The 17,638-nt window shown below is 49.5% G+C and overlaps 1 protein-coding gene across 1 annotated transcript in view; it reads left to right on the forward strand.

Moving 5' to 3' along the window:
• GPR133 (G protein-coupled receptor 133) overlaps positions 1-13,010 on the forward strand; it is a 97,955-nt gene extending 84,945 nt beyond the window's left edge. Inside the window, exons 16-17 of the mRNA XM_006874081.1 lie at positions 8,841-8,914; positions 12,671-13,010. Of these exons, the coding sequence (XP_006874143.1) occupies positions 8,841-8,914; positions 12,671-13,010 (414 nt within the window). The remainder of the gene's footprint in view (positions 1-8,840; positions 8,915-12,670) is intronic.
• The last annotated feature ends 4,628 nt before the right edge of the window (positions 13,011-17,638 follow it).

A 17,638-nucleotide genomic window follows, 5' to 3' on the forward strand; every position in this document is an offset into this window, starting at 1 on the left:
GGTTCTCAGTGGATGAGTTTTCATAAGTAGATTCCACTCATGGTGCCCCGTGTGTGTCAGAGTAGAACTGTGCTCACAGGGTTCTCAGTGGATGATTATTCATAAGTAGATCCCACTCATGGCGCCCCCGTGTGTGTCATAGTAGAACTGTGCCCCACAGGGTTCTCAGTGGATGATTTTTCATAAGTAGATTCCACTCATGGTGCCCCGTGTGTGTCAGAGTAGAACTGTGCCTCACAGGATTCTCATTGGATGGTTTTTCATAAGTAGACCCCACTCTTGGCACCCCCATGTGTGTCAGAGGAGAAGTGTGCTCCACGGGGCTCTCAGTGGATGAGTTTGAGGTAGGAGATCACTCTGGGTGGGTTTGAACTGCCAGCCTTTGGAGTGTAGACTGTTGTACCCCTTGCCTCTGCCCGTCATGCTTAGAGTCCCGGGGTAAGAGAAGCCGTGGTTGTTTTGTGACTGCAGCCCGTGTGTAATTGTTGACATCAGACGCTGCTGGATGAAGTATGCATGTGCTTGCTGGAGCAGATAGGTGAGAGAAGCTGCCTGCAGTCCACATCTGGAATTTGAGAGAAGCATCGTGCTCCTGCCCCTGCTGGTTGGTCTGGCTCCCCGGAGATGTGTCATGTAAAGTACTTCTGAAGCAGTGACAGCTTGGTGGGGGGTGTGTCCCGTACAGGAAATGCTGGAGGAAAGGTTCCAGCAGGTGGGTAAGGCCAGACCTCTGCTGACTGCTGTCACCAGTGACTACAAAGTGGCCGTGTTCCCTCGCACGGCCCTGAAGGACACGGCCCTGAAGTCAAGGTGTCCAAGCAACGGCTCCTTCTGGAGCCGAGAAAGAGTCCCTTTGAAGAATTGTGAGCACTCCAATTGTAACCAACTTTGCCGGCTGGGGTCTGTGATAACTGCATTCTCAGAGGCTAATTCCAGATCTCTGAGCAGATCCAGCCCGCGGAAACAAGACAACACCAGAGTCCCGGCTTGGTGGTCCCGACACACTTCTACCCCCTTCAAGTGCTGTAGCCTATGGCTGCACAACGTGACCTTCTCCAGTGGATGTGGAGTGAAGAGAGTGGTTTTGTGGGTGGACTCTTCCCGTGTCTTCCCCTCATGGCTCCATCTGACAGAAATGTCAGGGCCCGGAAAGCAATGCAGGTAGATTGTGTGCCATTTTGTCATGTGTGTAGTCTGCATAACCACCCACCACAACCAAGATACCAAATTGTTTCTGCGCCAAAGAGACCTTCATCCTGGTAGCCTCTTTGTCACCACACCCCTCTGTCCCCCACCCTCCAGACTCCGGGAAGCCCCTAATCTGTTCTCCAACTCTGTCATTTTGTCATTTTGAGGTGGTGTATATGTAAACACAGTCAAATAGTGTGTGACATTTTGAGATTGACTGTGTTCACTCAGCACCAGACCTGTGTCCCTAGGTAACCCTATTGTTGGACAGTACCCATGTAGTGAATGAACCACCATTAGTCTAACGATCCACTGTGACTCCAATACTTACTTGTCTCCAGATAAAGCTCTTGGGAACAGCTGTGTACAGTTTTGTGTGGATGTAAGTTTACACGTCCCTGGGATACGTGCCTAGGGGTGCAACTGCAAGGTCATGTAGTAAATTAGGTTTAATAATTTTAGAAACTGCCAGACTATTTTCCAGAGTTGTCTTTGTTATTGTTCAGTGACATCAAATCAATACCGACTCACAGTGACCCCATGCGCAGTGAACCGGAACACTGCCCAGTCCTGCACCAATCTCACCATCATTGCTCTGTTTGAGCCCATAGCTGATGCCACTGTGCCAATCCATCTCATTGGGGGTCTTGCTCTTCTTTTTCTCTGACCCTCCACTTTACCAAGCATGATGTCCTTCTCCAAGGACTGGTCCCTCCTGATAACGTGTCTGAAGTATGAGAGATGAAGTCTGTTCATCCTGGCTTCCAAGGAACATTCTGGCTGTACTTCCAACATAGGTTTGTTCATTTGGCAGTCCATGGTACTTTTCATATTCTCCTCCAACACCATAACTCAGAATCATCAATTCTTCTACAGTCTTCCTTATTCACTGTCCAACTTTCACATGCATACAAAGCTATTAAAAATACTGTGGCTTCAGTCAGGTGTGCCTTACTCTTCAAACTGACATCTTTGTTCTTCAACACTTGAAAGAGGTTTTATGCAACAGATTTGTCTAATGCAATACGTCGTTTGTCTTCTTGACTGCTGCTTCCGCGGGTGTTGACAGTTGATCCAAGAAGAATGAAGTCTTTGACAACTTCTATCTTTTCTCCATTGATATGGATGTTGTTTATTGGTCCAGTGATGAGGATTTTTGTTTTCTTGACATTGAGATGCAATCCATACCGAAGGCTGTGGTCTTCGATCTTCATCAGTATTTTAAGTCCTCTTCACTTTCAGCAAGCAAGGTTTTATCATCTGCATATTGCAGATTGTTACTGAGTCTTCCTCCAATCCTGATGCCCCATTCGTCTTCATATAACCCAGTTTCTCAGATTAAGTGCTCAGGATACAGATTGAATAAATATGGTGAAAGAACACAATCCTGACATACACCTATCTGAATTAGAAACCATTGTTGTTGTTGTTAAATGCCGTCAACTCGGTTCTGACCCATAGCGACCCTGTACAGGGTTTCCGAGGCTGTAAATCTTTACGGGAGCAGAAACCCTCATCGTTCTCCCGTAGAGCAGCTGGTAGTTTCGAACTGCTGACCTTGCGGTTCACAGCCCAATTCATAACCACTACGCTACCAGAACTCCTTAAGCTTCCCTTATTCCGTTCAAACAACAACTCTTGGTCTATGTACAGGTTTCTCATGAGCCACGATTAAGTGTTCCAGAATACTCATACTATGCAATGTTGTCCATAGCTTGTCATGATCCACACAATCGAAAACCTTTGTGTAGTCAATAAAGCACAGGTAAACATCTTTCTGGTATTCTCTGCTTTCAGCCAAGATCCATATGATGTCAGCAATGGAATAGCTCCTCCTACTATCCTGAAACTGTATCCAATCTATGCAATGTATCCCGAAACAGAGCCAGTTTCTCCGTGTCCTAACAGGTATCTGGAGGTGTCACTATTATTTGACTTTGCAACTTCATCTTCATTTTCATTTTTCTAAAGGCTAGCAGTGTTGATCTCTGTGTGTGCCTGTCTGCTATCCAGATATCCTCTCCATGTCTTATGCTCATTGAATTCTTTGGTTTGTGGTAGGTGAATTTTGAGTACTTTACATATTCTAGATATGAGTCCTATGTTGGGTGGATGGTTTAAAAATACTTTCTCCTAGTCTGTAACTGATCTTTCTAATCTCTTAGCTAAGTCTTTCACAGAGGAAACCTTTTCAGTTTTGACGAGGTCCAAGCTATTGATTTATTTTATGAATCTTACTTTTGGGGTCATTGCTAAGAACTCTTCATAAAGAGCTCTACTGCACAGATTTTCTCCTCTGTGTTCTTTTGGTAGTTTTAGGGTCCTGTGGTTCCCAGTTCATCTATGCCCATCCTGAGTTACATTTTACATAAGATGTCCACCCTGGTATGGCACTGTAGAATAAACACTGGACTGCTGACTGAAAAATTAGAGGTTCAAACACACCAGCTGCTCCTTGGAAACTTCAGACAGGCTCACTATGAGTCAGAATCTACCCCAGAACACTTAACAACAACAACAAATAGGTGTATCTTAACTCCAGCCCCATTTGTTGAAAAGTCTGTTCTTTCTCCAATAAATTGTTTAGTTTTGTTTTCTCACCTTTGTCAGAAATCAATTGGCCTTACTTGTTTGGGCCTGTTTCTGGGTGTCTGTTCTATTTCATTGATCCATGTGTCTGTCCCACTGCAAATCCCATACTGTCTTGATTCCTGTAGCAATTTAATGTCTTGATAGCGTGAAGAGTAATTCCTGTTGTGGTATTCTTCTTTGAGAAATACTTTTATCTTGTTCTTTTGTGTCTGTGTAGAAATTTTTTAAAGTAACGTTGTCTTTATGTACACACAGCTCCACCCCACCACCAAAATCGTGCTTAGATTTCCGTAGGAATTATGTTTGATGTGTATGTCAACTTCGGGAGAATTTATATCTCTTATGTTGTTGGGTCTTTCGATTCCCGAACAGGGTACGTATCTCCATTTATTAGGCCTTGGTCTCCACCGGCATTTGTAAATTTCAGTATCCAGATCCTGCACAGACTTCTGTTAATGTGATACCTAAATATTCCACTTTTCTGAGTGATTGAAAATATTACATTTTCTCCACATGTTGATTGTGAGTACTTGTATGTACAATTTTGCCCGTTGGTCTTGTTTCCTTCAATTTAGCCGATCTCACTTAATACTTATAGGAGTTTCTTTGTAGATTCCTTGAGATTTTCTACATAGCAGAGCATGTCGTCTGCAAACAGACAGTTTTATTTCTTCCTTTGCAATCTGCATGCCTTTTTTTCTGTGTTGTGCCGGTACCTTGTTGAACAGCTGTGAGGTGAGCAGATGTCCTCGCCTGGTCCCAGGTCTTTCTGGGGAAAACATTGGTCTTTCATGGATAACAGACACGCTTAGCTGTGGGCTCTGTTAAGGAAGCTCCTCTCTACTCCTAGCTGCTTGAGAATTGGTGGTGGAGGGTTTTTCGTTTTCTTTTCTTTTCTTTCTTGGTGTGGTGCTGTAGTATCAGCACTGGACTGCATACCACAAGATCAGTGATTCACACCCACCAGCTGCTCCTCGGAAACCCTATACAGGGTCGCTATGAGTCAGAACTGACTTGACGGCACTTCACAAGAACATACTGAATGGTTTTTGAGTATTGAACTAGCTGTGTTCTGGGATATATTTATACAGCCCTCTTCCTTTCTGAACCTTCACCCTGCATGCTAGGGAGGTCCACTGTGCCTCATGTACACACCCACACCTTACTCTCCGAGACACTCTCAGCACAAGTAACCATGCTTGGGCTTTGTTGGGTAACATAGTTCCTAACGGGGTGGGCGTAGGGAGGAGTGAGAATTGAGGTACCCTCTTTTTCTGTAGTAAAGAAAATGGTACCATTCAAGTGCATTGGTCTTAATTCAGAGACATCGTCTTGTGTTTGTTTCTCAGCTCTGGTGTTAGGAACAGGAGGGCAGAGGGCTTTCTATAAGCGCCAATTAGTGCCGAAGAGGGGAGAAGGTTCTTTCAAGTCCAGCTGACTGGCCTGGGGAGCTTTCCTACATAATGGATGAATGACTCCTCCTAATCACCAGGTCCAGGGCCCGTGGGCCAGGCACTGGGCAGGGTAATCGAATTAATTCTAGCTTGGATTTGACTTCAGCACACCTCTTTGTCTTTGTCTGTCTGTCTCTCCTGTCTGTGTTTCTCTCGCTGATTTTGCATCTCATCTGCCTCTTCTCCTCACTCTTCCTACCCCTGGTTCTCTCTCTCTGTCTCCTTTTCTCTCTACCCCTCCGTGTCTCTGTCTCTCCCTCCTTCCCTCCCTGAATACATTGTCTCCCCTCTTCTTCCCCATTCTCAGAAGTCCTTTCTCATTAAATCAGTCGTTGGCTCCTTAGAAACCAGGAGGCTACCCCCTGACCCACACTGATGCCATGAACCGTCCACTTTGGGAGGAGAACACTATGTCGGGGTTCCAGGTGGTTTTTCAGCATGCCAGGCGGGTAGCTGAGTGGAGGTGAGAGAACAGGGTGTGCCGGGGTGCTTGGGGAGATGAGATTCGGAGCATACCTCCTCTAGGTATTGCTCTATCAAGTCTGATTTCACAACTGAAGAGTGAGAAGTGTTTGAAAAGCCAGCCGGCCAGCGAGCCGGCACTGCTCCTCTCAGGGCTGAGCCGTCCAGACAGCAGGGGGAGGGACTGTGAGGAGACACAGCTGTGTGCTGTCCTGGGCCACCTCAGCCCAGAGCCAGAGCTGCAGTGAGTGTGTGTGTGCGGATGTGTGTAAGCACATGTGAGTGTGCAGGTGTGTCTGTATGCACACCTGTGTGAGTGCGTGTATGCACACCTCTGGGAATGTGTGCTTGTCTGTGAGTGTGCACATCCTGAGTGTGTGTATGTACACCTGTATGAGTGTGTGCATATGTGCATGTGTGCACCTCCTGAGTGTGTCTGTATGCACACCTGTGTGAGTGTGTGCATGTGTGCACATTCTGAGTGTGTGTATGTATACATACCTGTGTGCGTATGTGGGGGTGTGCACATTCTGAGTATATACATGGGTGTGAGTGTGTGTGTGAGTGTGCACATTCTGAGTGTGTGTGAGGACAAGTGTGAGGGGGTGAATGTGTGTGTATACACACACCAGTGTGTGTACATGTGTGTCTTGTCCATGTGCCTGTGTGCACACGTGTGTGTACCTGAAAGTCCCTCCAAGACCCCCTTCCTGAGTACATCTGATGAAGTGTGATGTGCAGATAACCCCATTCCTTTAAGTGCATGGGACCCGGAGCAGAAAACCCATGACGGAACTCTGTGGAGCTGGGGAAGGGTTCTGAGAGGGGACATTCAGGACAGGCAGGCAGGACAGGAAGACCCAGGCTCCGCTGTCTATGCAGACCCACTTCCCCCTGGGGTCTCGGCCTCTCTACAGATTGTGAGGTGTAGGCACAGGGTGGGGGCCTGGCCAGCCTGGGCTCCAGTGTTTTCCAGGAATGCTCCCCAAGTTCACTCCCTGTCACCTGGGTCAAGTGAGGTGATCTGAAAACACTTCTGTGAAATTCTGAGACTCGTGGTTCTAATTCCAGTACCCATGTCATTTCTGAGAGGTTTTTTTTTTTTTTTTTCCTTCTTATTTTTCACTGAAGACATCAAAGCAATTTCCTTTCAGGGTGACATTCCCTTACCTGGGTTCCCAGGTACGTGGGAAATGGGGGCGACACCTGTTCTCAATCGGAGTCATGGGTTTGACTGAGGAGAACTGAACCTGGGGAACCAGGAAAGGGGATTCTTTTGGATGGGGCTCTGCCACCAGACCAGAGAGCCCCCATGGACACTGAGAAAGGGAGAGCTGGTGGCAGGTGCATTGAAGGCGAGTGACTCGGGAGTCGGGGAACATGGGCTCAGAGGAGAAGGGTGTGTGTGTGTAGTTCCTGGGGCCCAGGACTCCTCAGCTGGGACTGCACGCCCCAGAGGAGGGTGGGGAGGGAGAGGGTCAGGCAGCATTTGGATAGAGTCGGTGGTATGGGGACCTTGGACTTGTCCTGGCGGACACACCGAACACATACTGTCTCTGTTTAGTGTTGCTACAACAGAAATACCACAAAAGGAAGATTTTCACAAAATAGAAATATATTTTATTACAGTTTTGTTGTTGTTAAGTGCCGTCGAGTCGATTCCGACCCATAGCGACCCTGTATAGGGATTCCAAGGAGCAGCTGGTGAGCTTGAATCACCGACCTTGCAGTTAAAAAGATTTTGCATTCTGATGCATTAACCCACAGTGCCACATCAGGACTCCGGATTACAGTTTAGGAGGCTGAATTTAGAAATCCAAATTCAGGGCTCCAGTTTTAGGGGAGAACGTTCTCACTGTGTGTGAGCTCTGGGGGGGATGGTCCTTGTCTCCTTTCAACATTTGGGAATCTGGGGCTCCTTGGAGATCTCCCTGCGTCCTGTCTCCCGTCTCCCCGGAGGACTAGGAAGTTCTCAGCACAGGAACACTGCGTCCACTCCCAGCTCATTTTCTGGGTGGTGAGAGGTCCCTCCGCCTCTGTTCACTTGTTTCATCACAAAAGAGATTGCTACAAGTTCCTACTTAACCCCGCAGAGTGTTTCCTCCCTCAGTAACATGCCTGCGTCTCGCCCTGCCTCATTCACATTTGTTGTTGTTGCTAACGCCACTGAGTGGGTTCTGTTCACAGAGACCCTGTCTAGGGTTACAAGGAGGAGCAGCTGATGAGTTTGAACTGCCTTCCTTATGGTTGTTAGCAATTCAGTGCTTATCCTACACCAGGATCTACAACACATAGGACCAGCTCACAGAATGGAGGGTCATGGCCCAGCCAAGTTGACACATATTTTGGGGAACACAGTTCATTTCATAGCAGAGAATGCCCAGGTTCCAGAGAACTGGGGTACATGGTTGTCTCAAAGAGGCTTTGAACGCCAGACTTGAGGGTCCTGGTCTCCCAGGCCTCTCCCACATCCTCGGGACACGGGGCTGTTGTGCTGTAGGGGGTGATCGGCAAGTCCAGCCTTGCTTACCCACCTTTCAGTCCAGACCTTGCTCGGCTACCTGCTCAGCCAAGCTCAGACTCCTGCTGAGGGACGTCTCAGGTGCCCCTTCACCCACCTGCCAGAGCTGGAGCTCCATCGGAGAAAACCCCACCCCACCCACTGCCTTGAGTCCACGCGGACTCATGGTGACCCCCTAGGCAGACTAGAACTGTCCTGTAGAGTTTCTGAAGCTGTCATCCTCACCTGTGCTTACCTGTCCTCCTGCCCCCAGCCCCTGACAAGCACCGGTGTCTACACTATCTCTCCTACAGTGTCCTGGCTGTGGAACCATGCAGTAGGTAGCCGTTCTGGGTTGGCTCCTCCCACTCGGTGCGGTCTGCAGTCCAGGCTCCTATGCTTTCCCCTGGCCCCAGGAGCGTGGCACCATCAGTGCTGCTGTGGGCACTTGTGAGCAGCCGTGTGGGGAGGGGGAGCAGGGGTCACACTCAGGTAGGGGCTTCCCGTGGGGTAACCTCTGTGGGCCGGGAACGCAGGTGGGCCGGATCACGTGGACTTAGATGGAAGTCGGTGTTCCCTGGTTCCGAGAGCGCAGGCCACACTCTTCCGGCTGCTTGACCGAGTGTCGTCTTCTTTCTTTCCAGACGCAGAAGCAGTTGATGCAGGCCACCAACAAGAGCAACAGAATCTTCTGGCACTGCGCCTTCTTGAACTTCAGGTACTGAGTGGGGTGTCTTCCTGAGAACAAAGCTGCCACATGCTGTAGGGAATTTAAGGCAAAAGACGTGACTGAAGGAGCAATTGCATTTCCAGGGTGAAGTCCACATGGCATCTTCCAAGGCACCGTGTGTCTTCCCTCATAGAAGGCATCAGTGTTTGCTTGGTAAAGTAAGCAGAGGGACACGGATTCAATCAAGAAGAAATGTAGAGAAAAGGAAGAAAATTTATAAGGACTAGTTAAAACTACAAACTTTCTTAACCACAGTCCCTGTAGTTGTGAAGTGTCATTGAGTTGGTTCTGACTCATAGCAACCCTGTGTAGGGTTTCTAAGGAGTGGCTGGTGGGTGTGAAGCGATGACCTTGTGGTTAGCAGTCCAGTGCTTAGCCTACAGCACCAAAAGCAATTCATAGCCAAACATCAGTGCTTTATCTCCTGATACAACTTGGACAAGGCAACATTTTTTAAAGCACACTGTGTAAACCTGGGGAGCGTGGGGATAGAATAAACACTGGACTGTGATCCCTAAGGTCGGCAGTTCCGAACCACCAGCCACTCCATGGATACCCTATACCGGGGTGCTGTCAGTGGGAACCTACAGGCTGGAACCTTCCGGAATGTTTGACTGTCAGGGTGCTGTGATTGAACATAGATCAGGCCCACCTGGTTGAAGTCCTTGGAATGGATAACTGATTCCTATGGTTGAGAAGAAAAGAAAGAGTATCCACTCTACTCTGAACCATTTGGAATGTACGATGGTGTTTACCTGGCCAAGGGGAATTAGCGATACCTTAGACAACTCACCTGGAGATTCCAGGAGCCGTGAACACGCACCAAACAACTCTTCATCTAGTCTGTCTGTTCTCATGCTTGTCTTTGCTATTCAAACAGTAACACTCCTACAGGGAAGAGGGACTGACTCACTCGCTCTGCTGCTGTTATTAAGTGCCTTCTAGTCGGTTCCACGGAGCATAGTGGCTCCATACGATAAGAACTGGACTGTGAACCACAAAGTTTATGGTTCGAGCCTGCCAGCCGCTCCATGGGAGAAAGATGACACTTTCTACTCCTGCAAAGATTTTTAAAAGCCTCGGAAACCTTGCAGTTCAGTGCTTATCCTAGAGCGCCACACCAGAACTCGAATGCTCCTCTAGGTCCCCCTGCTTCTGAATGGCACCTCTTATCCTCGTGTTAGGATGTTAGTACCTTAGTAAGGATGGGATTGGGGAAGCTAGAGAGCCCTTCACAGTGAAGGAGACGGTGAGGAGGACGTGTGTGCATGCCCACCTCCTCCTCTGTCAGTGGCTAACACAACACTTCCGGGAGGTTGATCTTCCCTTGGAATGTCACTGCTTCATTCATCACCTCGCTTCTTCTCCAGCCCTACCCAGCCATGGTAGCTTCAATAACCTCATATGCATGGGAAACATGGACAGTTAATAAGGAAGACTGTAGAAGAATTGATGCATTTAAGTTATGGTGTTGGAGGAGAATATTGAAAGTACCATGGACTCAAGAAACCAATCTGTGTTGGAAGAAGTACAGCCAGAGCGCTCCTTGGAAGCCAGGATGGCCAGACTTCGTGTCTCATACTTTGGACATATTATCAGAAGGGACCAGTTACTGGAGAAAGATATCATGTTTGGTAAAGCGGAGGGTCAGAGAAAGAGAGGAAGACCCCCAACGAGATGAATAACTTACTGGCGGAAGTGATGGACTCATGTGCAGCAACAATTGTGAGGTTGGCCCAGAACTGGGCAGTGTTTCAGTCTATTGTACATAGGATCACTGTGAGTTGATACTGACTCAGTGACACCTAACAACAACAACAACAACATCTCCAGCTGAATTCAGAGAAGAGAGGCAGAAAGAAGCAAAGCTCTTACCCAGGTTAGAGGGCAGATCCTCAAGAAGGTAGATTTAAAACAAGTTTTGATTTATGTCTGAAGTCACCCTTTTCAGAATGCCCCACAGGTCTGTGAGGGAGGGACCAGACTTCACAGACAAGGACGGGGCCTGGGGAGGGGAGGTGTCCAGGCCGTACCCAGTCCCCCCTAGCCTGGATGCTGTATCTGTCATTGGTCCTCCCCGTTCCCCACCCCTGCTGGAAAAGACTGACGTGCTTTCCTTGGGCCCAGTTCTGCCTCAGAAGAAGGCTGTGTAAATGGGACGTCATATACGCAGCCTTGGACTCTGCCTTTCTCCACAACGTCCAGGTTGCATGTGTCCATGGTGAATTTGTTTTCATTTTCTAACTGCGGAGTAGAATCTTACCGTATGGATGTAGCATCGGTGGGTTTTCTCCGGTACAGGGACATTTGGTGGTTTCCTGTTTTGAGTGGTTGTAAGCAAAGCCTGGTGTTGGACCGACTTGGCATTCTTGGGACAAACCTTTGCTTTGTGCTGTTGATATCATACACTTTGCTTTTTACAGATGCCTAAAAGCACACGGTGCATCACCATGCTCGCTTTAGACCGACAGTTATTTTCTTGAACACTTAAAGATAAGAACACAGTACACTCACTGTATGTCTGCTGTCATTTATTCCATTTCTAGTTCAGCTGATTTCTGTATAGATCACGCACAATTCTGAAGTCTTCACAACAGCTATTTTATACAAACGATCCCAGAATGCAGTCCTGCTCTTTTGCTCTCTCATGTGATGCTGGAGCACTCACAAAAATCCCGTCACTCTGTCGGAGACAGCTTTTTTTCTCCTTCACTTTTGATAGATATTGTCCCTGGGATTCTCGGCCCTTCTTTTCCCTCTGAATTGATAATCTAAGAAGTTCTACAAGTAGAACATGAATACATTATTGTTGTAAAAAAAAGAAAACACCATAAAAATAAATGACGCTTTGGCCCTGACCTCCTCCCCTCTTCCCAGCAGTCACCACTGTGGGGAGCGTCCCCCATAATTTATGTTTAACTTGTATTTCTGTCCACAGAAAAACCTGGCTTTCTTACATCAGGCCCTCACATTGTTTGGGGTTTTACTGGAAGTTTCAACTCATAGTGATCCCGTGTAGGATTTCTAAGGAGCGCCTGGTGGGTTTGAACCACCGACCTTGTGGTTAGTAGTCCAGTACTGATCCTACAGCACCACACTTAGTATGTGGTATCTATAATACGTGTATAGCTAGACGGCACCAAAACCCTGGTGGTACAATGGTCACCTGCTCGGCTGCTAAGGAAAAGTTTAGAGGTTAGAGCCTGTCAGCCCCAGCTTGCAGGTCACGTCAGCCACGCGGACTTGCCGGCACAACAACAGACAGAGAGAATGTGGCAATCCCAGGGGGCTTCAAAACTGTGTGGGTGAGTGCAACAGAAAGATAATGGAATTTTTCCATGAACTTTTTCAAACCGTAGTGTCCATGAATCAGGCTGCGAACCGCAAGGTCAACAGTTCGAAACAAGCAGCTGTTCTGTGGGAGAAAGACGAGGCTTTCTGCTCCCATAAAGATTGATAGCCTTGGAAACCCTGTACAGGGTCGTTATGAGTTGGAACCGACTCCACGGCACATCACCACCTTTGTATGTCTATACTATTTATAGGATGTGTATAGTATTTAAGGAGTCCTGGCAGTGCTGTAGGGTAAGCACTGGACTTCTAACCACAAGGTTCAGCAGTTTAAACCCACCAACAGCCCGGAAGGAGAAAGAGGAGGCTTTCTACGTGGCCTGTAACCCCTGCCCGTGTGCTCGGGAACCCGTGGGGTGCTGCCTCCTGACCGTCTCTCTCCTGCACCCACAGCTCCGGGAAAGGCATCTGGTCAAACCAGGGCTGCGTCCTCACAGAGGGGAACCTCAGCTACTCCGTCTGCCGCTGCACGCATCTCACCAACTTCGCCATCCTGATGCAGGTGGTACCCCTGGAGGTGAGAAGCCATGGGGCTGTGGGCAGGGTCCGCGGGAGCCACGGCTGGGCACAGGAGGAGTCTCAGCTAGATGCTCCCCTGGCTGAGGGCAACCGTGACACAGTCCTGCCTGGTGACCCCTACCTAGAGCACCCCAGCTTCAGATTTCAGAGGTACAGGACAGACCCAGAGGCAGGGGCTAAGCGAGCATATGGGAGGCAGGAGGTTAGCCTTTGACCCCTCCCTATGCCGTGGAGGGGTGCTCCCAGGAGGGCGTCCTCCCTGTGCCGTCGGGGGGTGCTCCCAGGGGGGCATCCTCCCTGTGTTGTGGGGGCGGTGATCCCAGGGGGGCGTCCTCCCTGTGCCGTGGGGGGGTGCTCCCAGGGGGGCGTCCTCCCTGTGCCGTGGGGGGGTGCTCCCAGGGGGGCGTCCTCCCTGTGCCGTGGGGGGGTGCTCCCAGGGGGGCATCCTCCCTGTGTTGTGGGGGCGGTGATCCCAGGGGGGCGTCCTCCCTGTGCCGTGGGGGGGTGCTCCCAGGAGGGCGTCCTCCCTGTGCCGTAGGGGGGGTGCTCCCTGTGCCATGAGGGTGTTTGCTCCTGGGGGGTGTCCTGTCTGGGGCCATGGGCATGCATGTTGAGAACAAGTGTCACTGAAGGCAGCCTAGGTGAGAGCTAAGCTTTTCTGCCAGTGACAGGGGTACCGGGCTGTGTTGGGTCAGACCCACTCCTGAGGGGCCTCATTCCGAGTTTCCCATTACCACAGGTCGGAAGGGAGACTCCTCAGCATCATGCCCCCCACCCCCCACTCCCATGGCACTGAGGATGTGTCTGTCTGACAGGAATGGCCATCCAGGTTGGCTTTCCGTTCCTCACCTGCTCAGCTGTCTACACGGTGGGCCTGAGGGTCAGAGACAGGCTCACCTTGGGATAGCACAGGTTTGGTATTAGACCACGGCAGTAATGGGAGCCACATGACATTGTTGGGTTCCTAGTACATGGAGAACGATGTGGACACCCTCCTGTTGTCTATGACGTGTACAATAGAAGGATGGGGATGTGTGAACAATCATGGAAATGACCAAAACGGGACATAGAGACACAAAGTGGGCACAAGCTGCTGAATGAAATGGCCCGATAGACTTGCTTGATGCAGAAATGCACAAATGTTCCACTTGTGAAACGCAGTGTCTGCAAAGCGCATTAGAGCAAAGCTCAACAGAAGGATGCACGATTGCTCTTGTTTCAGGCAGACACCATTTCTAGAAGAAACAACGTGCTCTGTTAAAAATGCAGGTGTCCTGTGTAGGGCTGCACCTGGCTGCTGTTAGTCCCTGCTGCCTGGCGAGTGGACTCATGGCTGCCAGGGGTCAGGCTTTGTTGTGAGCTCGTGTGAGCGTAGCCAGGGTCTGAGCTTCTCTGTGTGGAGTCTCCGGACCTGTAGGTGTGGGTCACCTGTGTGGATCACCTATAGTTCTTCCCAAGCCTGTGCTCCTGGCCTGGGCCACTCTGGGACCCGAATCGCGCAGCTGAGAGCAGCAGGGGTCTCGTGAAAACGCAGACTTCCTATAGCAGTGGGTCTTGGGGTAGGGGGGTGCTGCAACACATCTCTTGTGAAGCCAGCGTGGTAACCCAAGGTTGATCCACAGACCACATTTACCTCATGCTCCTACTACAGACAGACCACCAGGGGCTGGCCTGAACAAACAGGTCTCTCTGTCCCAGTTGAGGAGGCGAGGAGTCCAAATGCAGAGTGCTGGCTCTTGGGAAGCCTCTCTCTGTGGGCTCTGGACAAACGGCCTGGTCTCCTTTCAGCATCGATAGTCCCAGCATTCCTCGGAGGTCTCCATGCGTCTTGGCATCAGTCTTCCCCTGGACCTAGGAGCTTCACCATGTGGTGACCCCAGGTCCGGAGGACGGCCTCCACTCCTGACTCCTCTGTCTTGGCGACAGTAAGACCGTTTATCTCTGTTCACATCTCTCATCTCTTGTAAGATAGTAAGGATGTTGCAGTCACATCCCTGGGAGTCTCCTGTTTATCGGATCAGGTCAGTGATGGTTTGAAAGGCAGTATGTTGTGGTTGTTACTGGTTCCACCTCATAGTGACCCTGCATCAGGTTTGAGCCAGTGACCTTGAGGTTAGCAGTCCAGTGCTTATCCTAAAGTGCCACACCAGGCCTCCAAGCATGGTGTATCTCAACTTTAATCTTCACATCAGGTTACATCATGGGGAATCATCACATAACTGCCAAGCCACCGAGAATCATGACCCAGCCAAGCGGACACATATTTTGGGGACAGTGGATGTTGAATGTTTGTGGTGGAGGAAGGGTGAAGGGAGGGAAGGGGCTTATCCATTATGGTAAAAACTGCATCACCGAGGCACTTACAGTTAGAGATCATTCCCCAAATCTGTTACCAGTCAAGGTAACGGATGCCAGATTTAGACCATCTGTGGGTGTCTTCGTGGGAGCGAACATGACTCTTCATCTTCAGGAAAGGTTGATATGAAGATGGTTTAAATTTGTGCTAAAAATGAACATTTCCGTGGCCAGGAACAGAATGAAGGCAGTGTCAGCCGTGGGCCTAGAGACTTATATGGGGTCTTTACCTACCAGACCTGCGCCCCTGAGCCTCCTTGTCTGCCCACCCTCACACATGCAGGTGGCGCTCAGTCCTTTTCTAGGGGAGAGCCCAGAGGTATCCAGCCTCCAACTCTTCCTGGGCCATCTGCTCCAAGAGGAGCATAGGAACCATGCGTGGAGGGTCCACAATGTCCTGTACCCCACATCTCTGCTCCACAAGGCCCTCACACCCACCCACCCTGAGTGAGTGTCCTGTTGTACCCAGATGTTGTGTTAGATACAGTCTGAGTCTCCAGTGGAGGTTTACACAGCAGCGTAGGTCCCACGCAACACTGTCCACGCCGGCTGCCCATTGACACTGCCTGAACATTCCCACTGCTTCCGTTCTGGTGGTTCTGTTTCTGTTCATCTAGTTTCCCTGCCTACTGAACTGCTCATCTTTGTTTCAGAAGTCCTCATTGACTGTTTGGTCTCACGTGGGTGATTTTCAAAGGCGCACTGGATACTAATAAAGGAACCCTGGTGGCACTGTAGACAAAGCACTGGGCTGCTATCCACAGGGTTGGTAGTTCAAGCCCACAAGTTGCTCTGTGAGAGAAAGATGAGGCCCATAACAGTTTCCAGCCTCAGAAAGCCTACACTGGGTCGCTATGAGTCAGAACCGACTTCCCAGCAGTGGGTGGGGTACTAAAGGACCCTGGACTTTCTGAAGTGGGGTATTGCGTGCATGAGCACCTCAATTAATAATAAACCCCCACCAGCATGGAAAGGAAACAGTGAGGTTGCTGGCCCCATGTGCACAATAGTGTCAAAGGACCCAGTATTGGGTTTCTGAGAAGCAGCTGGGGAGTTTAAACCATGAAACTTGTTGTTGTTAAGTGCCATCTAGTTGGTTCCGACCCAAAGCGATCCTGTAAAGGGTTTCCAAGGAGCGGCTGATGAGCTTGAACCACCAACCTTTGGTTGAAACTGACCTTGCAGTCCAGCTCAGTAACCCCAGCGCCACGCCAGGCTTCCCGGTAACATACAATCATGATTCATCTTCCAATCAGTGGTGTCTGATAGCCTCAACTGCCAAGCAGCTCCTGATCTCATCATTTGAAGTGTCCGCCCCGTCCTGCCTGAAATCAACTCTCCTCCTCAGGCGTCCCCACTGCACCGTGGGAAAGTGCCCTCCCAGTCTGGGCCCACCGTTCTGCTGACATCGATTGAGGGGTGGGTGATTTGTGGCCTGGCCGTGTCTAGGTGTCTAGGTGTGGGTTGTGTTTGGCGCAGTTCTCCGACTCTGAAATGAGTGAGCAGCTGGTCAACCTGGGCTTGTCTGAATGAGTACAGTGAGTGACCTAGACACAAGTCTGCTTCCGGGAGCCGTGGGGCTGAGGGAGGGGTCAGTCTCTGTACCTCCATCTGTCAAACACAGGAGAGTCCTGGGTGGGGGATTTGTGCTAGCTCCAGCTCATCCCAGCCTCTTTATCCAGGTAATAGGGTTAGTCTGAAAGTATTGCCACAAAGCCATAGGGGGCTTTATGAAACAGAACCCTCAAAGCAGGAAGCCATTGTTCCTTGAGGCCACCTCCACCTAGGTCTGCACCCTTCTTCTGAATGTGCTGTTTCCATCTCTCCGACCCTTCTTTAACGATGCTGTGCCCTTTGGTGTATACTAAGTCAAATTGGAAGTTGGGGCTTCCTTGAGGGACTCAAATCAGGTTCAAATCAGGAAACAAAAGGAAGGCTCCGTGAAATTCTCCAAGGATTTGCTGTCTTGGGAGAATGAGCAGATGCCTCGTCATGATGCATCAAGGAAACTTCTCCATGTAAATTTCCTGGACTTTTTCTATTTTCTTAAAACATCTTCCTAATAATTCCCCATGATCATCTTATATCTTTTGAGAAAATCTATCAAGATGTTGCTAAATGCTGTTGAGTCGGTTCCGACTCAGACACCCAAAGAGTGGCTGGTGGGGAGCCCTTTGGAATTAAAAAAAAACAACAGTCACTTTAACTTTCTGGGCTGATCTCTCTGTCCTGAACTAAACTGGTAGCGCAGATCCCCTGGGAAGCTGCTGGGTTTTATTGTGTCTATTTTGGAAGTATCCTAAGGAGACCAAGACAAGTGTGTTACTGAGAGAACTTGCCTGCCTCTACACACTAATTGCAGAGATACATTTAAACGTGTTTTGTTTGGTATAAACCTCTGTGTGTGTGTGTGTGTGTGTGTGTGTGTGTGTGTGTGTGTGTGTGAATTGGAACCCAGGTAGCATTTCTTCTTGGCTGACCCTTTGG

Source organism: Chrysochloris asiatica, unplaced genomic scaffold, assembly GCF_000296735.1.
Source record: "Chrysochloris asiatica unplaced genomic scaffold, ChrAsi1.0 scaffold00261, whole genome shotgun sequence".
Taxonomy (NCBI): domain Eukaryota; kingdom Metazoa; phylum Chordata; class Mammalia; order Afrosoricida; family Chrysochloridae; genus Chrysochloris; species Chrysochloris asiatica.